Source organism: Crocodylus porosus, unplaced genomic scaffold (genome assembly GCF_001723895.1).
Source record: "Crocodylus porosus isolate Cpor-Errol unplaced genomic scaffold, CroPor_comp1, whole genome shotgun sequence".
Lineage (NCBI taxonomy): Eukaryota > Metazoa > Chordata > Crocodylia > Crocodylidae > Crocodylus > Crocodylus porosus.
The window spans coordinates 23398308-23421838 of record NW_017728909.1 but is presented as its reverse complement, the minus strand read 5'-3'; the positions used below and the strand labels follow the sequence as shown (position 1 = coordinate 23421838).

General features: G+C 41.5%; 1 protein-coding gene across 2 annotated transcripts; it reads right to left on the bottom strand.

Annotated features, from left to right (window-relative positions):
• Positions 1 to 3109: 3109 nt before the first annotated feature.
• SUB1 (SUB1 homolog, transcriptional regulator) lies at positions 3110 to 23248 on the bottom strand. Of its 2 annotated transcripts, none has more exons than XM_019531920.1 (5): positions 23147 to 23248; positions 18175 to 18247; positions 15868 to 15987; positions 10386 to 10494; positions 3110 to 5112 (listed from the first exon to the last, which is right to left on the bottom strand). In XM_019531920.1, exons 2-5 carry the CDS (start codon positions 18244 to 18246, stop codon positions 5033 to 5035), a joined length of 381 nt encoding a protein of 126 aa, XP_019387465.1. In that variant the 5' UTR covers position 18247; positions 23147 to 23248; the 3' UTR covers positions 3110 to 5032. The 2 variants fall into 2 exon arrangements, with proteins under 2 accessions (XP_019387465.1, XP_019387466.1); XM_019531921.1 differs by having other exon boundaries at positions 23156 to 23228.
• Between the last annotated feature and the right edge of the window lie 283 nt (positions 23249 to 23531).

Sequence of the window (23531 nt, the reverse complement as noted above, 5' to 3'; positions counted from 1 at the left end):
GTATTTGTAAGAGGTTGTTCTCAACTGACCTTATGGATTGCAATGGGGTTTAAGACAGATGGCGATTCCTCATACTTCCTAATTCCAGATGAGAACACCAATTTGTCATACACAGAGAAGAAACATTAACAGGAAGGCCATAAGCATTAGCACAAATAAAAAATGAAGACTCTACCTTTGTCTGGTTCAACAGTGTCCAACAAACTCCCCCTTACACACACAAGGAAGGGCTCAACCTCCAGAGACTAGAGTCTGCTAAGCCTATGCATATCCCACAAGGACAGGGGTAGGCAACCCTTTCTGGCAGCAAGTGGGAATGATGCACCCAGTGAGAGGCTGACAGGCGTTGGAACCCACCATTTGTCTCCACAATGCCATACGGAGAGTATCAGCAGCCAACCCTCCCAACCCTACCCTACCCCAACCAATACCCCATATCCCCAGGCCAGATCCAATACATCTACAGACTGAAGCCAGCTTGTGTGTTGTAGGTAGCCAACCCCTACCAGAGGATACATCTGTAACCCGAGTACAGACACCACATGAAAACATATTCCTGAGAATGGCTCATACCTCCTCTCCCCAACACCTTTAATAAAGGACATCATAAGTGAAAAAGAAGATAGTGACAATTTAGGGCAGAAAGTGTTGTCTGCAAAACTAGTCTCCTTTACCTGAAAGCCACAAGACCCATAGCAGGATTTAGACTGCTTTTCAGCTAGAGCAGGAAGGTGGCAGTGTGAACCTGTAAAAACAATCCTGTCATTCTTCTGCTTAGGCACATGGACACAAGTCATTACAAATTGTATATTTGTTTTTTCAAATCTTGATCCTATTCAACAGAAAACATCAGCCAGATTTCTTTCCTCTGGCGCAATCCTTCCTCATTCAAATAAGGAGAGTGTAACCAAAGAACCATTCCTTCAGCAAGTATATGAAAAATAGAAGTCTTTATAAAGGAGGCCTGCACTGAAACAGCATATGACCAAAAAGAAACAATTTTGAAGGTGCATGAGAGACAGAAAGGTAACAAGGAAAGCAACATAAGAATTTCACACTTAAAAAAAATAGCAAGATTAGAGTCTACAAATACCAAGCATAGGGAGCATTTCTAATTAGCGAACAGGAGTGTATTTTTCAAAACCTACTGACAACTTGCATTAAAGTGTTCGTAAGGCATTTTGTGCATATATTCATGATCTACATCAACACCATGTTTCGCTATTGGGAATAAAAATAGCTCTTCAGGCTGCAAAGAAAACTTTCCAAACATGAGCCAATAATAAAGGGATGCGTTTGCCCAAGCCTGCAGTTCATACCTTATTGTTTTAGCTTATCTGCAGCATTCATAGTGGTTTAAATCAAAACATAGGAGATGACTTTAGACATAAATGCTAGTTTGCTATTAAAAGTTACAATATGCAACAGATATTTATTTTCAGGTCTTAAAACTGGTATCACACTTCACATTTTAATTTTTTATTTGAACATTTAAGATAATTACAGTTGGAAGGTTCATGTTCCCGGTGACATCTCCCAGTAGCTGCCACCAAAGCAAAACATTCAAACATTCCACACGGTTAACAACATTACATTGTAGTTACCAAAATTACATTTAACTTTTTGTACAATTTTTTGTTTACATATTACAGATAAAGTCTATTGGGACATCTTTTTAACAGCAGAAATCAGCTTGATTATGGTTTAATGCTAATAAAAATGAAAATTGAGGTCTGTACTGAAGGACAGTACTGTACATGAGAGGTATTGATTTAGCACGCAACACAATCTCTATGATGTACTTTGCAAACCTACTAGTAATGGATTTATATTCATAAAGCACATTGTAATTACTATAATTGATCAAATTTGGATAGCTAATATATTTTAGCCGTTTAAATATCCCTTGTACATTTGCTTGTTTTAGCTAAGACGGCAATACAATGTAGCTTTTTTTAAATCCCTGGAGCATTTTCATTTCATGTATATGCTTTTAATGCCTACTTTATATCATAGGCAAGTGAATTTTCTTTTTCGGATGAGAAATCCTTTATAGTATTTTTTCAAAAAACAGTGGACAATACCTATAATGACACTGATTAAATACCTATGTTGAAACATAATGCAAAAATGTTAATTGATACTCGCCAATATTTTGCATCACGTATTTCAAGCTTAATTACTTAATCAGTGCCAATTCACATAATGTAAAAGATGTACCCACCACTTCAGCCATTCAACAGCTCTTATTTCCTCACATGGCAAAAAATCTTACTTTGTTGAGTTCAGTCATGAAATTCACTGGTTGGCAAAAGTTTGTTTTGGGGAAGCATTGTATCCCATCAACAAATTGGAGAAGGAAGACCCAGATGTAAAATATACCATTACAAAAAACACTGTGGAAAAAATCTCTGGCAGATTAAGCAATTATTTGTAATGCAGGAATTTAAGTAAAACAAAACTGGAAGAACCTATGCAAAGAGAACAATACCAATTTTACTGAGGAATAAGTAATATTAGATGAACAGCTCAGTGAAATAAAAGCCTGCTAAAAATTTACAGGAATAAACTAAGAGAGGAGCTAATATTCTACAGTTAGAAATATTTGCTTCTGTGGATAACTCTTCCAATGAAGTATTATTGTGCCCTGACCCATAACAACCATGAAAGAACTTACTGTAGTCATCATTTGAGATACGCCGTGTCCATTATTGCACCTATATACACACAATGAAACAGCCAGCTAAAACTGTTCAAGGTAAAGGAAGTGAAATCTGAGGTTTGAATGTGAAATTGTTTGGTTCTCCTTGGATTTTGTATAGGCTATAAAATACTCTAGGTCAGCCAAAAAATAAAAAAAATTAAAAAAATAAATCTACAGCTAGGATCAGCTGCCTTAACAAGGACAATAACACTCCACAAAAATTCTTATCTGTGGAATTTCAGGATGTGTTATTTAATTATTCCATTTGGCTCAGAGACCATTGCAAGCCACGTTTGGAGGACAATGCAGCTGAAAGACAATATTGCTACCCCAAAATAGGCCTTTTGACCCTTTTCCCACCATGAAACAGAATTTTTAAAACTCCAAACTTCCTCTCTGAAATGATAAAGAACCAAATCGCCTTTATTAGCTGCATCTGAAACAACTAAATGCCAGTGAAGTTAAGTAGTAGATGTAGATACTAGACATTGCACATGAAAATATAAGCCATGTGTAAATTTGATTATAAGCCTTTTTCCTTCATGAATTAGTGGCATTGGATTATGACATTCTTCATGGCAGGAACAGTTTGCTTAGTGTCTAGCAGATTAGATCCTCTGTGCATGTTTGCAACATGATTCCTCATGACTCACAAAAGTATATCACAACATATTAACTATTGCAAAATTAAGCAAATAGCAGAAAGTTTATATAGACAAGTTGAAAAATACAGATAAGTGAATATTAAATAAAAAAAAGTTACAGCAGAATCAGTAGTTGTACATTCAGTGATATACAGTCCTGAAATTACAGGTTTCAAGAAGTTGCTTTATCTTCTTCCTTACAGGATTTGGAGGCAGGTAAAGAAATCCAGGATACCACCAGTGTAAGTTTCTTCAGTACACTGTTATACTTTGATCTTCCACCTCATTTTTATGGTCTTTAGTACGACTAGGAATGTCCACTAAATTACCATACTCCTCTTGAGAGATTCTTATGTACTTTCCCTTCTTTCCATGTTCATTTATCTGTCAAAAGTCCCTTCAGTTCTATCTACACTAGTTTGCCTCCTATTGAGAAGTCTCACTCACCTGACCTATTTTAGATCAGACTACTGATAGCCAAATTAAGTTTGCTAAGGTTCACTTGTGTTCTACCATGTCATTGCAAGCACTACATCCTTTTGCAAAATATTAATATCGTGTATGGGTTAGCCATGCAAATGCAATCAAACCGACTTTGATTTAACTAGGTAATACAGACAGGGAAAAACTGTTTTAACCCTACACATACCCTGGCAGGAGCATTTTTAATCCAGTCGACTAAAATGTATTACAATTCAGCTTTAATAAAATGTGCTCAAACAGGATTGTTAAACATGAGTACAATCCTTTAAAAAATTCATATAAAGCATTTTTGTCTTAGAGTAACTAGCACCTAGGCAAATAGTGTACTTTCTAGAATTATTTTAGTGTAATGCAAAACTTAAAAGGGTGAAATAAGCAAGGTAACTAGTTTGTTCCCCCCCCAAAAAAAAACTGATTTTTTTTTAATACAATCTTATTAAAACCTATTCTGAGGTAAATACCTATTCTGAGGTATTACTTAAGATTACATATATACCATACTAACACCTCATGTCCACAAATAAAGGCTAAATATAGTACGTCAAGCAAGCTATAAAAATGGGAGAAATAAATGTAGCTGGTATTCAAGTGTTACTGTACAGAAATTGTATATGCATGTAGTGCAATACTTCATGCAAGTAATGCAGAAAGTCTATATATTTACATCCAAATACATAATGTGGTCAATTAGCAAATACAGTATTTAAATTGTACTTTAATCAATGTTTCCATTGAACCTTAATTCAGATAAATCATAACTTTTGGGGGGTGAGAGAATGAAGGACAAAGTAAAAATTATAAAGAAAACATTTTAAAGGTCTGTTCATAAAGCTTGTTCATATTAACTGTTAAACTGAACTGAGAGTAGAATGAAAGGTTACTAAAAACTGTTCGTTGGCCTTATCCAGCATTTTCAATTAAAAAGGCCATAAAGAGCCAAGTTTTACATGGTATCACTTGATTTTGTTTTTATTTTACACCAAGAGGTGAAATCAACACATTTCTTTTTAATAAAGTATACACAAATAGCCTCACTCAGAAGACACTTTTAATGCACATAAAAAAAGTATTCATCTTACAAACTGTTTTGCAATCCAAATATACAATAGCTTGGAAAACAAATATTTTAGAAAACAAAAGCCAATGTAAAAAGACTGCTAAAAACAACTAAAACAATAAAGGTTTCTGTATGGCTCTTTCTTTACAGTTTTCTTACTGCATCATCAATATCAGAAATCTGTTCCTTCAGCTGATTCCACTGTTCTGGATTTAAAGAAATACCTGAAATGCATTAAAAAAAATCCTTAGTGCAAGAGGAAAATTAAGATTCAAGAGTCTGTGCAAATTTAACCATCTTACTATATCATCAGTATTTTCACAACTAAGATTGGCATCTGAACAAAATGCCCATTACACTCAGTACAGCTAAAACTGTCGTTCACCATAAAATCTACATTTAACTTCAAGTTAAACTAGAGGTTAATCTGCTTCTGGATGCTGTTCGGCTTCAGAAGAAAATACAAAATGAATACAGCCCCTTTACAGAAAACCTTCTAGAAGTGTAAGGATAATTAGAGGAAGAGAAGCTATAACTATATCTAGGAACCTGACATCAGGAAGCATTAAAGCTCTGGAAGAGCTGGAGAGGCCCAAGCTGTTTCTTTCAGGTTTCTACAAGCTAAAAATTGATCTTACCCACATGTACATTCATTATGCAGAGTTTTTTAAAGCAGCATCACAAGTACTGTGGGGTAGACAGAGTCATTACAGACCTATTACCATATCCTACTCCACCCACCAGACAAGCATGACATTTAACTACACCTTCCCATGGACCAATTTTATGGCACTTTAAAGATCAGAAAAGTTGAAGGGGGGGAGGGTGCTTTCTGTTCTTGACACCAGTTAGTTCAAGCATACTATGATGTTGGTTTATCAAGTGTTCAGAGGCAGCTGTTTCCATTTTTAAAAAATCTTAAACATCATATTAAGACTTCATATAAAATTCTGCAATTAAAATCACAGCCACTTTCAACAGTTAGCATAAGTCTTACTATGGCATCAAGTATTTTCACAGTTTCTAGGGTCAAAGGGACCTAGCAGATGGAGTCCGACCCCCTGCCATGACAGGAAAGAGTACTGGGGTGGGTCAAACGACCCCAGCCAGGTAGGCATCCAGCCTCCTCTTAAAGACCCCCAGGGTAGGAGCCAGCACCACTTCCCTTGGTTGGTTGGTTCCAGATCCTAGCCACCCTGATCATGAAGTCATGCCTCCTGATGTCTAGTCTGAATCTACCCTCTGCCAGCTTGTGACTGTTTTTCCTGGTCACTCCTGGTAGTACTCAGGGGAACAGGGACTTCCCCAGTGCCTGCTGGTCCCCTCTGACTAGTTTATAACAGGCCACTAGATCCCCCTGCAGCCTTCTCTTGTGAAGGCTGAACAGGTTCAGGTCCCATACCTTCTCCTCGTAGGGCCTGCCCTGCTGCCCCCTGATCATGCGAGTGGCCCTCCTCTGGACCCTCTCCATGCTGTCCACATCCCTCCTGAAGTGCAGCGCCCAGAACTGGATGCAGTACTCCAGCTGTGCCCTGACCAGTGCTGCATAGAGGGGGAGAATCACCTCCTTGGACCTGCGTGAGATGCACCTGTGGCTTATATTATAAGCCGAATTTAATATATTCTCAAACTGGGTAGACTGAATTTACTAATCATACATATCCTCATATATAATTTCACACATACTTAATACATTCATATATACATTTTATTTCATTTATTTTACTGATTGATAGTTTGTGCGCTTCTGTGCACGCTTGAAGTCTCAAGCAGTTAAATAAATACAGAAAATAGGATAAAAATAATCTCACTAGCTTGTTTAAAGCCAAAAAATATCTGACACAAAGTGCTGCTCATGAACAAATGAGTTGTACAAACATAATTTAGTTTTAAATCAAAATCCTTTTCTTCAGAAAACTTTGCTGTAGTCTACTTTAAGAGCTGCAACAAGGTTTGAGCAGAAAATATTTTCTAAAAGCTTCTGTAATACGATGACTAAATAAGACAAACTGAACTAAGAAATTTTCTAGAATGCAGCATCTTCATCTGCCACCTGGTTTTGTTCATCGACAAATAGATAGCCTATTTCCTTCCCCTCCACCCTGCCTGTCTCTCTAATTAGGCTGAAACTGGTCTAGATTTAGAAAACAACCTTTCAACACCTGCTAAGCAAGCTCTACTGCACGAAAAGAATCATTGCCACTTAATTTGCATCTATGCAATTGGCCAACAGTTTTCATCAGTTCATAAGAGTTTATTTCACTGATTTCAGAGCAAACACTTAAGATTTTTTCTCTCTCAACTCTAAAAGCATACTTCAGCAGACATGTCTGAGAAGCTGTTACCAGTTTCCTCTGGCAAACCTGTATCCACCTGACTTGTATTTAAACATCAATCTTGGCAATTCCAAATTGAGCACCCAAGAAAGAAAAACCAGATGAAATGATTTACATACCTGGTTTTTTTTGTGGTAAAAACAATCCGACCTCCCCCCCTCCCCCAAAGGGTTTCCTGATTTTCTTCCAAATTTTCTCTCTTCTTTCTTTCAATAGCATCAACAATAAGCCATTGCTAGATTGTTAACCTATCTACATTTATCTTTCAGGTACCCTGTTTTTTGCCACGATATCCCATATAAACTGCAATCAGTTTAGTTAAATGTTTAATTAGGGAACACAATTATATTATGTATACTGGAGTACAGGAACATATTTTACTTCTATATAGTGTTGTTAATGCAAAAGTTTATCATTTCAGCAATATTTCCTGGACACCTTGGATAGCAAAGGCTGCATCTAAAAATGTATCAAATAAACGTTACATGCAAATTAACACTTATTTTATTATTGCTTTAGAAAATGTTTGCCACAATAACATGATGGTACACATGTTCATATTGGAGTTTTATCATTATTTCTATCAAATACTGACCAATGAAGGAGCCTGGTCTGCGAAGTGCTTGCCAACTATACAATCCCAACCCATCTTGGGTCATTTATATGGATTTCTTTGTCTCTATAGACACTGCTTTTCCTATCAACCTTAAGCTTCATTTAGGGTTTTGTCCACAGGGAACTATGCAAATTTAATATCCAGCTCACACACTGAAGAAAGCGATATGTAATCCTTTTCAAAGTCTGAATTATTTAAATATTCTTCCTATAACAATCATAAAAAATTAACTACACATTTGAAATAAGCATGTCTTAATTTATAGACACTTCATGGGATCGACCAATCTACATTACAAAGCTGAGAATGGTTGCTCTAAGACAACAAAAATAGATATTCTTTGGTACCGAATGCAGAATTTTTTCTAACATGTGGACATCACCACAATAGTGGTAACATTGACATTCATGCTATATTACAAAATTATCTAATTCCAAAATTAAATGCCTAAAACATTTGTCAATCAATAGATAATGTTGTCCAAATGCTGTCTTATAACTTTTCCACAAGGGTATAGAGTGGTTAAACCTAAGCCTCTGAAAACCAGGAAAAACAAACTGGAAATCAATGCCACTCCTGCAATATCATCTTAACTCTCTCTTCACAGGTGACAATGGCTGCAAGCCATAATTCAGTAAAAGTGGTGTCAATACTAAGTATCCAAAAGGAACAACTGAGAGGCATTAATTATACTGCTTTCCAGATATGAACTGCAATACCACCATAAAACAAACTGGATTACTGGATTCCAAAACTTCCATTGTAACCTTAACTACATTTAGAGATCAACTATTTCATTTTTAGTTCGAACTCAAATGGTTTCTTCTGGTCAACAGAACTCCAAAGTGAATGCTTCCCTTAAAAACAACTCATTTGCATTCATGCAATTCAACACAGATTAAAAAGTTTTAACTGCAAAAACTTACAATTTCAATAAAATTTAGTTCACAAAAAATGACGACATAAGAAAGCAAAAAAGCCAAAGTATAAACATTTGTTCATGCATATCACTATACCATCAGTATAGCAGATCCACTTGCTTGTGGTTAGTGCTTTACTCACTTTGTCCACAGTCAAAAAAATGTCTGGTTCAAATTCAAACTTCACAGTATGATTTGTCAAAAAAGTTATCAAAACAATATGGATACCTGATTGCTTCTGTTTACATTATGAAGATACACTGCTGGGAAGAGAGGAGAATGGGGGGACATTCTCAGGCCATAATCCAATGTTCACTGGGGTCAATGGGAATCTTTCCTTAAATTTCAACAGGTACTGAACTGGGTCTTAAAGGGCACACTTCTAACTTAAAAATATTTGAAAAGAGACTTATCTCAATTAACCAATCAATAATAGTTTTTTTGTTTATTAATTTTGTTCTAAAATTTAATAAAAGCGCTAACCATACTCACCAAAAATCCAGAATACTCGGAATGATAGAGAAACAGTATCTTCAATATCAACCTTGGCATCAGTACCACACTTTTCAAAATATAGTTTCATCCTTGCTAACAAGCCCTGAATTTCAATTCTGCTTATTGCAGCACATGATCCTTTATTAATGTTATTAAATGGTATAGCAATCTCTTTAAAAATATTCCCATAAGGGACTCCTTGAAATCTGGAGACATTGTAGGTTTCCCCAAAAAATGTCTAGCATTTTAACTTATGCATATAACATCGTAAAAATGGAACAGTTTTCTGCAAAATTTGTCTCAAAAAAAGCTGTTTCCATTTCAGTGTTTTCAAAAGTATCTTGTCCTGTTCCAAAACTGGTAATTGATCATCATGCAGTTTATAAATTCTCATTCAATGGTAGCATGAAGTTCTTGAAGCCAAAGATCACAGTGCATCCATTCACAGGTAACCTTTATATTAACCAAGTTAGAAGCCATATTTGTAACCACAACAACTTTAGTAAAAACCAAAAGCCACTCAATATTCTAGGCTAAGACGCTTCTATAGCATTGTAGTTTCTAAAAAAAGGTAATACAAAAGCTAATATTTTATTCCTTGAATCTCATTTTGATGGAAGCTATAAACACCTGGTCCCCAACTTTAATCTACTCCAATGTAATTTTTCGGTGTAAATACTGAAGTGCAACTTTTCAAGTAAATCATAAGTTCAAGCTGTTCAAACCAAAAGTGAACTAAATTAATTATTTTTTAGTTGTATGGTTTCATGCTCCTATTCTCAAACTTGGAACCACATCCTCTTTCTGAAGGAACCAAAGACTTGACAGCAAAAACAAAAGGGGGCGGGGTGTAGTTAGAGCTGTATGAAATGATTGAATTTCTATCAGTATTAAGGTCTTCCAGTTACACTTTGAAACATTTGCTCAGGCAAGAAAAAAATATAATAAAAGGTAAGTTAAAGTTCTACATTAGGAACTAACACACATAGGCTTCTTTCAGTTACAAAATATTATTGATACTTACAATTATTATACAATTATTTAAGATGCTTTCCCATTTCCCCAATAAGCCATATATTGTATATTTATACTTAATGCTAAATAACCAATGACAGAAAACAAAAGGTTACCTTTTCTACCAGGTTTCATTTCACCTTCTTGATCCATCCAGTATTCCCTAATATCAATTAGGACTTTCCCTTTAAAGTCACGAACACTCACATACCTCATTTTGCCAATCTACAAATAAAACAAATCATCAAAACAAAATTTTAGATAATTTACATAAAACAGGAATTTCTTAGCAGCACTAGATACTTTGACATGCAACACTGCACATCAGTGCAACTTATTTTAGATACAAGAGGAATGACTGGATTAAGTGTTTTCACAATGAAGTTCATCAACATTAATAAAGGTTGACCACATAAATGGATGAAAGACTTAAAAAAATTTTTAAAATTTAGTACCATCTCGCAGCTGAAATAACTGTCCGAGAATAAGCTGTGTACCTATCTAGTAATCTCCTACTTGCAAAAAAAAAATCCTACCTTCTTATGCAATCTTGTCTGTCACAGGTGGAAAGTGCTAGCAAGAAAGAAATCCATTCAATTTCCCTCCCCCCACACCATTTTTTGAAATTGAGACAGTAGCAGAACTATTATCTCCTCCAACTCTAAATGTGAATATATGCTATCAGAAATCAAACAACATTTACACACATTAGATAATACAAAAATAATTTAAGTCACTCATTTTTCAACTGGATTTGGTTGGGAGTGAAGAAACGCTACTAGTCCCAATATATCTGACAAAGACTGTTTGATGCTTGGCTCCTGACTAAATCCTAATGCAAGTGAGTTAAAGCACTGGATGTCAAATCAGAATAAAAACAAATGAGTACCAGATTCCAGGGAGAGTAGATTCCAGAGCCTTGGCAAACAACTGGCTGATAGTGCAGAATTAACTGCACTGGGCAGAGCCATTAAAATTACTTCAATTCAAATACCATTTCTTATAAACTCAGATCTCTTGTATACAAGGTCTGAAGTTTTGCTATAGAGGAACTAGACAAGACCAATAGCAAAAATCAATGCAAAAATGTATTTATAGGCAGCATACAAATAATGCGAATATGAGGAGTGGAAATAAGAAACAAACTATTCAGGGAGAACTAAAATACCAGTGACTAATCAATTTAATTAAACTATCCAGACAAAAATGAGGAGTGCCTGACCACAGAGCATACACTCTAAAAAGTTTCATTTCAAAGTGTTCCTACTGGTACGGTGACAAATAGCTCTATAAGAAGTTAATGCTTGAAGTGAATCTTAAGGTACCTTGGTGTGCAAGTATTATGGAACAATAAGCAGCAATTTTAATTAGTGTTAAATCTGGCAGGAAGCAAGAACAAGACTGAGGAGGTTCCAGTTAAGTCTCAGGTTACACAGTTGCTTGATAAGCAACTTAATTTATTAAAGGTTTGGGAAGCAGGCTCATGCACTAGATTCTAGAGGTGGCATGAAGTTTGGATGTCTTGATGCACCTTGCATGTGAAATTTAACTTTTCCATCTTCTTCACCATCATTCTCAGGGCAGTTATACATTAGAAATGTATACCATAATAAGCCCTGGTACTGCAGCAACTGCTTCCATTAACACTACAAAGTTTGACCCTGGAAGGGATCATAATCTATTCATTAGCTATTTGAAGGTTTAACTCGGTGTTTTCCAACCAGTGTGCCACCAGAAATGAACAGGTGTGCCACAGAATTTTGCTACAGCAATGAGCTACAATAGGTATGAGGATAGGGAATGCCATAACAGGTGTGCCATGGAATGCTTCTATTAAAGTATGTGTGCCTTGGGCTGGAAAAGGTTGTGAAACACTGGTTTAACTGATCAACTAGAAGAGCAATGTAACCACATTCTGAAAATAAAAGTAACAAGATAGGTAGCTCCTCTCCACCCTCCACTAAATTTTTCAGTATTGCTGGAAGAGTGTACTATTTACGTTAGAACCCAAAGTTTAATATTCCGAGTGTGCTAAATGAGAACCTGGAGTATGACCCTTATTAACTTCAGGTTTCTTCAAAAATAGCCCAGAAATACAAAATGAAGTAAACTAATTTTCTTCTATAGCCATGGTGGCTTGTATAGTGATCTGGACAAAGGCAGCTAAATCCTCACAATTCTCCTATGACAAAAATAAACACTTTACTTCTTCTGCAAGTAATGATATGCCAACAAAGAGTTGTATGGCAAAAAAAAACAAACATAAGAGCAGAAATTAGAACCAAAATGTTCCTGATCTAGACCAGTCCTCCAAATCACATCATCTATCAGAAAGCTTTAGTGTAACCTAAATAGTTATACATTTGCTCTAATATAACCTGACAGGACATAGCAGATTAGAGAGTGAAAATGCTGATAAGGTTCTTTAAAATATGGGAGCTAAATTAAGGAGAAGGTAGCATGATTATGTGAGTGTGCAAGTAATCAGTAAAAAGCAACAGATGGTACAATAGATGAAAGTGGTAAAACAATGGGGGGTTAAGCACAAAAGAAATGACAAATCTGCCTAATTTATGGATATATGTAGTTAACTGTTTTCCTATATTTAATACCCTAGCTTACAACTGTCACTATTTTAATTAATGCTTTCAGAAGTTTTCAAATTAATTTTAGTCCATATTTACTAGTAGAAGCCTCACAAAACAAAGGTAGATTTCATAGGACAAAGAACATCAAGAACCCCTTTTAATGTATAACTTCTGATCTCCAGTGTTACTTTTCAAAAGTTTTTTTTTTAATCCCACACACAGAATAAATGGCTGTGACCAGAACAGCTATAAAAGTCAGGCAGAAAGCAGGATAGAGTTGTACCTTATAGACTAACTGAATCAGATGCATAAGTTATCATGAACAGTTCACTTCATCAAATATGTGACTTCAGAGTTAGCCATGTTACCGTCAGCCATTTTATTTGAATAAGTGCACCCATGCTACAAAGGACTATCGTATGTGTACTGAAAGTATGGCAGTATTTGGGTGCAGATGAACTGTAAGTCTCATGAAATTCCACAGCTCTTTGTTGACTAGCGGTTATGACATTGGATTCCTCTCCACGGATTTGATATATGATCCTTAAAGCCACTTAAATCCTCCACATAACAGTCTCCACTCTCACTTAGTAGATTGTGTTATTAAGCTATACATTGAGGGTGGAGGTTTCTAAAATGTTTGTACAGCAGCTTCAGGGTTAGAGTTATAACAGGTTTCTGCAAGAGGGTGCAGATCTTAGTTGAAGTCTCTAGATGCAGCCACACATGGTGGAGACATCATCTTGACCAGTGGTGGGCAATTATTTCGGGTGGAGGGCTGCTTACTCGGTTTTGGCAGGCTGTCAAGGGCCACATGGGCAGCCCTGCCCCTTGACAGGTGTCCCACCTCCTGGTCACCGTCTTGGAACCAATGTCAGCACCAGTGGGGCCCTGACCAGGGCACAGGCTGGCAGGAGACTGCGGAGCCGATCTGGGCTGCACCAGCAGGGAGGAGGAGGAGCTGGCCCAGCTCCAAAGAGCCCCTGCCGGCTGGGACCCCACGCTCCTGCCACCCTGCTCTGGGCCCCACAGGCACAGGCCCTGGGACACCAGTGCAGGCCCTGTGCTCCCATTGGCTCCCCGCCCGCTCACATCCGGTGCCCCCCAGCCCTGCAGTACAGGCAGGGGGCAGCACACAGCCCTGACCCCCTGCTCACCAGCAGGGAAAAAGCTGGTGCTGAGCGCAGGGAAAAGTGGCCCCTCACCTGCCCCATGGACGGTGCCACGTGCTGCAGGCACTCGCAGCCCATGCGGGGCTGTCTGGAGCAGTGGGACTGGGTTAAAAGCTGGTGCTGAGCGCGGGGGGAAGAGAGAAACCAGCCACTCCCCGCCCACACCTGACACTCCACGCTGCAGCTGCTCTCAGCCTACCTGGGGCTGCCTGTGTCTGCTCCCGACAGCCCGCGTGGGCTGCGAGCGCCTGCAGCGCAGGGCGCTGGCCATGGAGCAGGCAAGGGGCTGCTTTTCTCCATGCAGGGAAGGAGCCCAGGAAAAAGCTGAGCACGGGGGAGGGGGGGGGTGGCAGCCCCTCCTCCATCCCATGCTCAGTGCCCCACACTGCAGGCACTCGCAGCCCACATGGGGCTGTCCGGAGTGGGCACAGGCAGCCCCACATGGGCTGCAAGCAACTGCAGTGCAGGGCACCGGGCATGGAGCGAGGAGAGGCCACTCCCCCCACCGCCTTTCCTCCCTTGCCCGGGGTCCCCCACCCCCACTTACCTGAGCTTCCCGCGCCGGGGCAGCCACATGCTCCCAACCCAGAAACCCAGCTGGGGGGTGAGGCTGGGCAGGCCCCGCTGTTGTTAGAGCTCACCGGGCTTCCTCTGGGTCCTGTCATTTTTGACAGGAACCAAGGGCAGAGAAATACAGATTTTCTACATTTTTTTAGGGGCCCTGTGGGCCGGACAGAATGGCCTCGCAGGCCAGATCCGGCCTGTGGGCTGTATTTTGCCCACCCCAATCTTGACTCATTAGTTCAGCTTGGAGTGACTTCACCTTAAATTGCCACACAGTACAACAGTCCAGATCAAAGTGCATTTCCACAGATGTCACACTGAATTACTATTTATGGCTTAGTTATAAGCTCTATATTAAATAGAAATATAATACATGCTTGAACCTCAAAAAAATTACTACTGTGAAAAAGGCAGGATACTGGGAATAAACAATACAACCAATAAAGCAAAATTAAAATGAACCGTAACAGCTTAGATTCTATTACTGAATCATAAAATTGCTTCTTCTCACAAATTAATTTTTAGGCCAGGAGAATGTCAAGAAATTCAATGTTATGTTACCTAGAAAGAAAATGAATATATTCAAGTCTCTTCCTAAAAATGTATAAAACAAACAATTATCAAAATACTAGCCAATTGCCCATCACAGATGGTGACAATGGAAGGGGGGAGGGGTAGGCCAAAGCTTCCCCCCCTCCCCCACAGCATCTGACCCCACTCCCCCCTCCTGCAACAATGCCACTGTCACCCATGGGGGGGGAGTCAGGGCGGTGAGGCCTTGCCTCCACCCATCAGAGCAGGGCAGGGGGGGCGATGCCAGTGCAGCTCCTTTGCCAACACCTCCAAGGAGTAGGGCTGCACTGGCCTCACCCCCCTGCTCCGGCCCTGTGTCCCTGCCATCATGGCAGCGTGTTGCCACCTGCCCCAATGCTTCTTTGCACTTTGACTGGCTGTTTCTCAGATTAAGGTTTTTATAATATTAGAATATGCTATTTAAGGATCCCTCTAACCCAGGAGTCAGCAGTGTTTTTGAGCACAGTGCCAAAAACACCTGCAACTACAACTTCTAAGATGTTGGCATGCCAGGGGCAGATGATGGGAGAGCCACAAGGGGCCCAGTTCTTGGTGCTGCAGTGCAGCCCCAGCCCTGCCATCCGCCCCGTCGTATGCATGCCAAGCAAAGTGCCTTCACATAGTCCCCTGTACAGGTGCCAGTGTAAGCTACCTACCCCTCCACTAACCAATTCTTCCAAGTCAGGGGTTGTCAGTTTTACCTGAAACATATTCTCATCTCTGTTACTGCTTTGCTTAGAGGAAGCTGCGCCTTTAGAACTTTCGCCAGTCTTTTGTTTCTTTACAGGTTTTTCTGGAGCTGCTTGCTTTTTCCTCTTTGCCTTGAACAAAAAAAAAAACAACCAACAGTAATACAAAGAACATCTCATCCTGTTAGTTTTTGAAACAGTAACGTTATAGACCAAAAGGAACTATTATGCAATCCATTTGCCTACAACTACTGGATTCTTCAATACCATGCACCTGGTCTAGGATTTTCATCACTGTCCTAACACAGGCCTACTTGTGTTCACATTGAAATTAACCGTAATAACTTTCACCAATTCCAGAGGGAGCAGAATTAGGCAATACAAGAAATTTTAAAAGATTCTACCCGCAGCATTTTATCCACTGGCCTTGCCCCAGTAAAGTTAGCCTTCTTTGTAAAACAACTTTAAGAGCAGCTGTGGCTTTTGGTCAATTAGGAAACTAAATATTGGCAGACAATTTCCAGTGAAGAATGAGGGGTTGGGAAAGGGAGAAATTTGGCTAGACAGTAGTGCTCAACTTTTTCAGCTGGCAGGCCAGATGGGCAGTGCCTGATCCCTCTGCAGGCCAGACACACCAGGGCCCCATCCAGCCATGCAGGGGGGGTAGCCTGCCCCATTCCAGCCACATGATGGAAGGGGGCTTGGTCCAGCTCCCACCTGGCCCCAAAGTGGGAAGGGGATCATAAATGAGCTGGTGGGGGGTTGCTATGGTCCAGACCTAAACAAGCCACCCGGGCTTGGCCCTGAGGGAAAAAGAGAGCATGGCCCAGCCCAGACCTGGCCAAGTGGAAGAAAGGATAAGTGGTGCAGCCCAGCCCCACAGGGGGAAGAAAGGGGGTGCAGCATGGCCCCAAATCCACCCTGGGGAGGGAAGGGGGTATGGTCTGGCTTCAACGTAGTCACACAGGGAGAGGGTCGTGCCACAGCTGTGGGGTAGAGTGGCAATATGAACTGCCACTACTTTCTGCTGCCACACTGCCCGAGCTGCAGGGAGGGAGGCCTGCAAGCTGCATTCCAAGGCTCCATAGGTCACATAAGGCACACAGACTACAGGTTGAGCACCCCTGGGCTAGACAACTCGCATGACAAGAATGGGCACTGGTGTGAAAAAAGGAAAAACAACCTCAATCTGTAATACAGGAGAAAGTTTAAGATACTGTTTTAGTGGCACCTCACACCCATAAGGTACAATCTATACATCACACACACACAAAGTAGTGATAGACACAAGAAAAATTGTGATGAAATAGGGAGATTTTATTTATATCATTGGACTGGTTCAGTCATTAAATAGGGGTAGTTTGGGGGCAGGGGAAGATATCCAGTACATACCCAAATCAAACATCTAGCAGATACATAGATAGTAGTTTATTTTTAACCAGTATTTTAATGATGTTTGCCTGAAAAATGCAGTAGCTGCCCATTATTATTTAACAGAGATGATTGTAGGATAAATATGAACAGACTTAATAGTTTAATTCAGTTATTAAAGTCACAAGAAATACATCCTTGATGGCGAGAAGAATCTCAGTCTAATATGGTAAGAAGGTGCTAGGAATATGATCATGTTATTGCATGTTTCTCACTGTTTTGTTACATGGAAATGATATGTTCGCTGCTCACATGTCACAACTTCCTATGTGAACATGTATAAAAGGGGATATGAATGATTAAAAAAAAATTAAACTAGACATTTAAAATATGCTTATCCATGTAGCTTAAGTCTGAAAGAGTTTCCACCCCTAACAGATAGATCTATAGCAAGTCTGTGACTGGTGAAGAGTGAAAGTAGATGTGAAGACAAATTCAGAAAACTAGGCCGGGAAATGGAGAGGAGGAAACAAAAAACAAAAAAGACAGAAAACCTTTGTTCTCAAGCTTGCATATCACAACGATGAGTGTTATAAATTTGTCAGAATATCTGCCAGGGACTCCAGAGCTAACAGTGGAGATAAGTTTAGTGTTCTTATGCTTGCTACAAACATCTGAATTCCAAGAACCCTGAGGCTACATGCCATAAGTGAAACACTAAGTACTAATGGGAACAGGAAGCAATCAAGCTTTAAACAAAAAGATAAAAGAAAACTTCATTCTATAACTAGAAGCATCTTACCTATCAATCATTGATTCTGGTTTTTAAGAAGTTTGATATGACATACTAATAAGATATGCACATTTTGACAGAATACACTCTGGCATCCTCATCCAAACGCAAGTAATTTTTTTGCTGTTTTAGTTACTAAAGTAATAAATATTCACCTTTTTGTCAACTTCACTATCTGAATCACTTGCAGATGAGCTTGAAGACACAAGTTCCTTTGATTTAGGCATTCTGGAGAGAAGAAAGATCATGTGAACATACTGTACAGGAAAAACTTTCTTTTGAGACTGGAAAGTACTCTGCACACCTATGTGGATTCATCCTTCATAACTTATTCAAATCCCTTCCAAGACTCCTACTGCCTTGAAACTTATAGAAGAGGCAGGAAGAAGCTAACAGAACATTCAGCATGCACGTCAGACTAATAGTATGATCTTATTAATCACCCTTATGCTTCCTCTCCAGTTTTTTTTTTCCATTTTTGGATGCATTGCCTCAAATATCTAGTCACAGATTGCCAGCTCTTTTTGAGATACCAAGCATGCACATATCAGAAACAGATGAACCGTTCATTCTAAGTTATGGAGGATTTCATTTATCATCAACTCTACTTATTTGCATATTTCTGCATTTGATATTTTAAACATGAATATTTAAATGATAGCAACTGACATTATGGACCAATATGACCTAGTAAACGGCATCCTGCTCTCACATATTGCTAGATAATCTACTTCGTTTAGCAAGTCATAGTGAGACACTGACAAAGAGAACAGAACCAGTGTCAAGCTTCTAAAAAAAAAAAAAGACAAAAAATGTTGCAATTATACCATATTTACTCAATTCAAAGACAAGATTTTTCCCCAGTTGGCATGGAGAAAAAAGCCCCTCATCTTATAATCACAGAGAAGGAAATCTCACTAAATACATGGCCTATCATTAAACTGCTGCCAAAAGCAGCATGTGCTTAGCAATGGAAACCAACTATGAAGTTGATTAAATGCAGCCAACACTGAGCATGGCTATAAAACACATGGCCTACAAAGCCAAAACAGTTCCAAATTAAGTTCCAAGTTCAATAGTTCAAGTCTGTGCGAGCTACCACTGGCATGTGTCATATGTCTAAGACTCATCAGTCTGGGGCTTCAGATACTCCAGATCCATGGCAGGCATCCTATGTGCAATCCCCGAATGGCTCTGGAGTAAGCATCCCCTAGTCTCACTTGGACCTAGCCAAAAAGCTGAAGGAGCAAGCTAGGGGGTAAGCCTGAAAACAATCCCCCATCACCATAAGGTGTATAGCCAAGATCCTCACAGTTTATGGCATTTGTAGATACTTGCAGGAGTCAGCCTGCCCACAATGCAAGGAATAAGCCTTCATTCTCTAACTACACTTGAGTCATTCAAGGCCAAGATGGTATCACCCCTGCCTTGGAGTCTGATTTTTTTTTTCTTTAATTTTGAGTCTTGGGCAAAATCAGTTCCAAATTCCATCTGCTGAACAGAGTTCAATCATTCATGCCTGTGCAGTGCTACCGCTGGCAAGTATCCTACCTCCCAGACTTCAGCCTGGGGCTTCAGATATTCCCAAATCTATGGGAGACATCCCACACACAAGCCCCAAACCCAGATGCCTTGGAATTCAGATGCTCCCTAAGCTCACTTGCTCCCAGGCAAAAGGCTGGAGTACAAACCAGAGAGAAAGCCTGAGAGCAATCCTCCATCACCATAAATTGTGTGGCCGAGACCCTGGCATTTGTAGACTCTCACAGGGGTTGGCCTGTCTGGAGTGCAAGGGACAGGCCTTCACCCTCTAACTACACCAAGTCATTCAAGGCTAAAAAGCACATAAAACCACCTGGGTCAAAAACCATTTTTTTCTCTTTTTAATTTGGTCTTTCAGGCCAAATCAGCTAAATTGGTTCCAAATTCTGTAGACTAAAAGGAGCTCAATCATTCAAGTCTGTGTGGTGCTACCATTGGCAAATATCCTATCTCCCAGATTCTTCAGCCTGGGGCTTCAGACACTCCCAAATCCATGGCAGAAATCCTACATGGAGGCCCCTAGCACAAAGGCCTTTGAGTTCAGATACGCACACCCTCCCCCCCGAATCTCACTTGCCCTTAGCCAAAAGGCCAAAGGAACAAGTTAGGGAGAAATCCCACATCATAAAAAATAAAGGATGTAGCTGAGAACCTCCCATTGGGAGGCTATAGACTCTCATAGAGGGGGGGTTGCCCACAGTACACTGGACAGGTTTTCACCTTTAAAACACACAACGCCATTCATGGTAATCCTGGTTTGGCCTGGAAATCATGGCATCTCCCCTTGATTTTAGCCAAAAGGCCAAGCAGAAGCTCTTAGTCAAAAGGTGAAAAAAAAGTTGCCTTGCTTGCTCCTAACTGAAAGGCCAACATATACTAGCGCCCATTAAGGGCAATCCCCCTCACTACCTGCTTTTTTTCCAAGTCATTGAGAGCCATGACATTGCTCTTTCATATTGGGGAAGTGATTATTCTGCCCTATTCAGAACTGTTGAGGCCTCACTGGAGTACTCTGTCCAGTTTTGGTTACAATACTTCGAGGAAAACATGACAAACTGAAGAGAATCTAGAGTAGAGAAGTTATTAGAGATCTAAAAAAAAACACGACAAGCTGCTGGGTGACAATTCTGCGGTACTTATTTGCATACCGGCACTGGCATGCAAGGTCAGATTACAGGGACTGTGTCTTTTATCTGCATGTCCTCTATTGGTATGCATGGTCGAGCGAGTGAAGAACCCTTCTGTGCTTGTTTTAACTGAGATAACACATTTTTAACCGCTTTTATTCTGAATGTAAGAGGCCAGTGAAGACAGGTGTTTATGCACTGTCTAAAGTTGTAAAGTTCATAAGGGGACTGATGCTGTAAAGAAAGTTGAATAAATGTAACTCGGGGGTCAGTGCTCGCTATGACCTCATGGACATCTAAAGGCAAAGGGACCCTTCAGCTCAGGAATCGCAACATGCTGGCCTGGCAGGGAAAAACACTATGACCATCAAGGTGGTTGGGGAAAACCACTCTCCTGGCATGGGGTAGTACCTGTGGAGGTAATGCGTAATCAACCTTCCACTTTCAGTGTGAAGATCTTGGCTTTATGCCCTCTTTATGGGAAGGGAAAACTCCTTTCTAGCTTGTTCCTGGGACCTTATGGCTGAGAGCAAGTGAAACTCAGGGGCAGCTGAACCCCATGCCTACTAAAACGTTTGGAAACATCTGAAGCCCCAGGTGGGGTGGAGAATGTTTGCTGGTAGTAGGGCCACTTATAGTTCTTGACTGACTCACGGATTTGGACTTGTTTTGGCCAATTTGGATTGGAACACAAAACCCCTTTCCCTCCAACTTTCCTAACTGTGAGAAATGTGATTGTGCAATTGACTTGACTGTACCTGCGCTTTCTCTTTTGGCTTTGTTCCATTGGCCGTTTGGTTAGGAACAAGTATGACTAGGTACCTGAACGTCAAGACCTTTGGGCTCAGGGTGTGCATGCAAGGCAAGTATCATGGATTTGGGCACACTTGAAGAGTGTCTGAAGTCCCAGACAGATGGGTCTCCAAAAGAGAAAATTTGCCCAGTGGTAGACCCACACAGTGCTGCTCAAAACTATGTTTATGAAACCTATTCTGAAACGTGCAGCCATTTCAAAAAGTAACATGCATCAATCCTGGACAAACTAAGTCTATGGGTACTGTCTGCAAATTGCTACAGCCAGAGTCTGATAGTAAGGGGAGGGAGAAGGGGCTGCCAGGAGAAAAAGCTGGCGAAAAGCAGAGAACAAAGAATCATCTGATCTCCCCCTCCTTACCCCTGCCCCTTGATTTATTTTCCCTGCTATAGCAGTGGAAAGAGGACAAATTCAAGGAAATCCTCCAACAATTAGATTCAATATCTGAAAAATTACAACAAGTGTACACGTTTTTCAGATACTGAATCTACTTATCAGGGCGTTGCCTTATAATTGAAGATGTCTTCTATTCAAGCAAGTATGTTCAATTAATATTTGTGTTTTGTACCCCTCGTTTGGCAACAAATTTGTCAGGCAAACTCAAGGCAGACTTTTAAGGACCAAATTTCATTAAGCGCACCCTCGTCTGTTTGAATGAGCAATGGTAGATATGCGCCTACCCTCCCATCTGCTCTACAAGACATACAGTTACGTACAACCCATGAACATCTGGCCTGACAACGACCAGTTCTCTGCCTCCTCGTGCCTTGCTTGTCTCTCTCAAAAGTGGGGGAGGGAGGGAAGCTCCTAGGAAAGGAGCGATTTACAGTGGGGGCTGAACCTGTGACACCAGCTTGTTTCGAGTAGCAGGAAGAGGATTACCCCGGGGAAGAAAATGGGTCAGGGTGACAAGGGTGGAAGGAGACCCAGAGTAGGACACAGGATAGGGCTCAGGACCAGGGCAAGGCGAGGGAGCCTAAGGGACAGAGGGAGGGAGAAGGAGACTTGGGTGAGGCCTGCAGGAGGGAAAGGGAAGGGGCACTTGGAAACAGGACTGTTGAGGACCCACCACAGGGCTGGGCAAAGACCAAGACAAGGGATGGGGGTGGGAACACTGGGGGTGGGAACCCACCTGCCCCCGAGGAAGGGGAAGGGCCAGGCAGGGGCCGCCACAGGACTGGGAAGAGGGAGAGACACAGGGAGCGGAGCCCACAGGGCCCGGGCAGGGAAGGGGCAACCACGGGACAGGAGCCGAGGGAAGGCGCAGCCAGCCCCTGGGGAAGAGGCTCCAGGCGCCGCTGTGCCCCCCACACCCACCCGGGAGGGGCCGGGGTGGGCCAGGCCGGGCCCCGGGGACGCGGGGGTCTGGGCGGGCGGGTCCCAGCCGCCATTTTCTCCCTCGCTCCGAGGTTCTTTCTTTGGCCCCCCAACATGGCAGCTCCCCGTGGCTGCGGCTCCTCCTCCCGCTCCGCTCCGCCCCAGCCGGGCCCGCGGCAGCGCGGAGCCGTGCGCCCCCGAGCGCAGGGTGACGTGGGGCCCGAGCGCGGAACCTGCCACCGCCCCGCGCCCCCAGCCCGTGGCGGGGAGACAAGATGGCGGTGGCCGCCCCCCGGGCCGGCTGCGGACGCGGACCCCAGCACTCACGTCCGTCCCGTCCTGTCCCGCTCCGCGTACAGCTACGCTCCGCACCGCTACACAGGCGGAAATGACGTCTCCGGCCAGGCCCCGCCTGCGCCTCCGCCTTGCACCACGTGGGGGGGCGGGGCTTAAGGGGGCCCCAGAGCTTGCGCGTGGGGTCTGGGGTAGTGTGGCTCGTGGTTGGGAGTGGGGGTCGTGGGGCGGGATCGGCCGCGGGCTGAGCGTAGGCCCCGGGGAGCGTTGGTAGCTGGGCTGAGGCACAAGTGGCACGGGCAGCCTCAGGGCCCAAAGCAGATTGGAAAGGGAGCAGAAAGCGGAGCAGTGGATAGGGCAGGGAGCAGATAGCAGACCAGCAGATAGGGCAAGGAGCAGAAAATAGAGTGGCTGACTG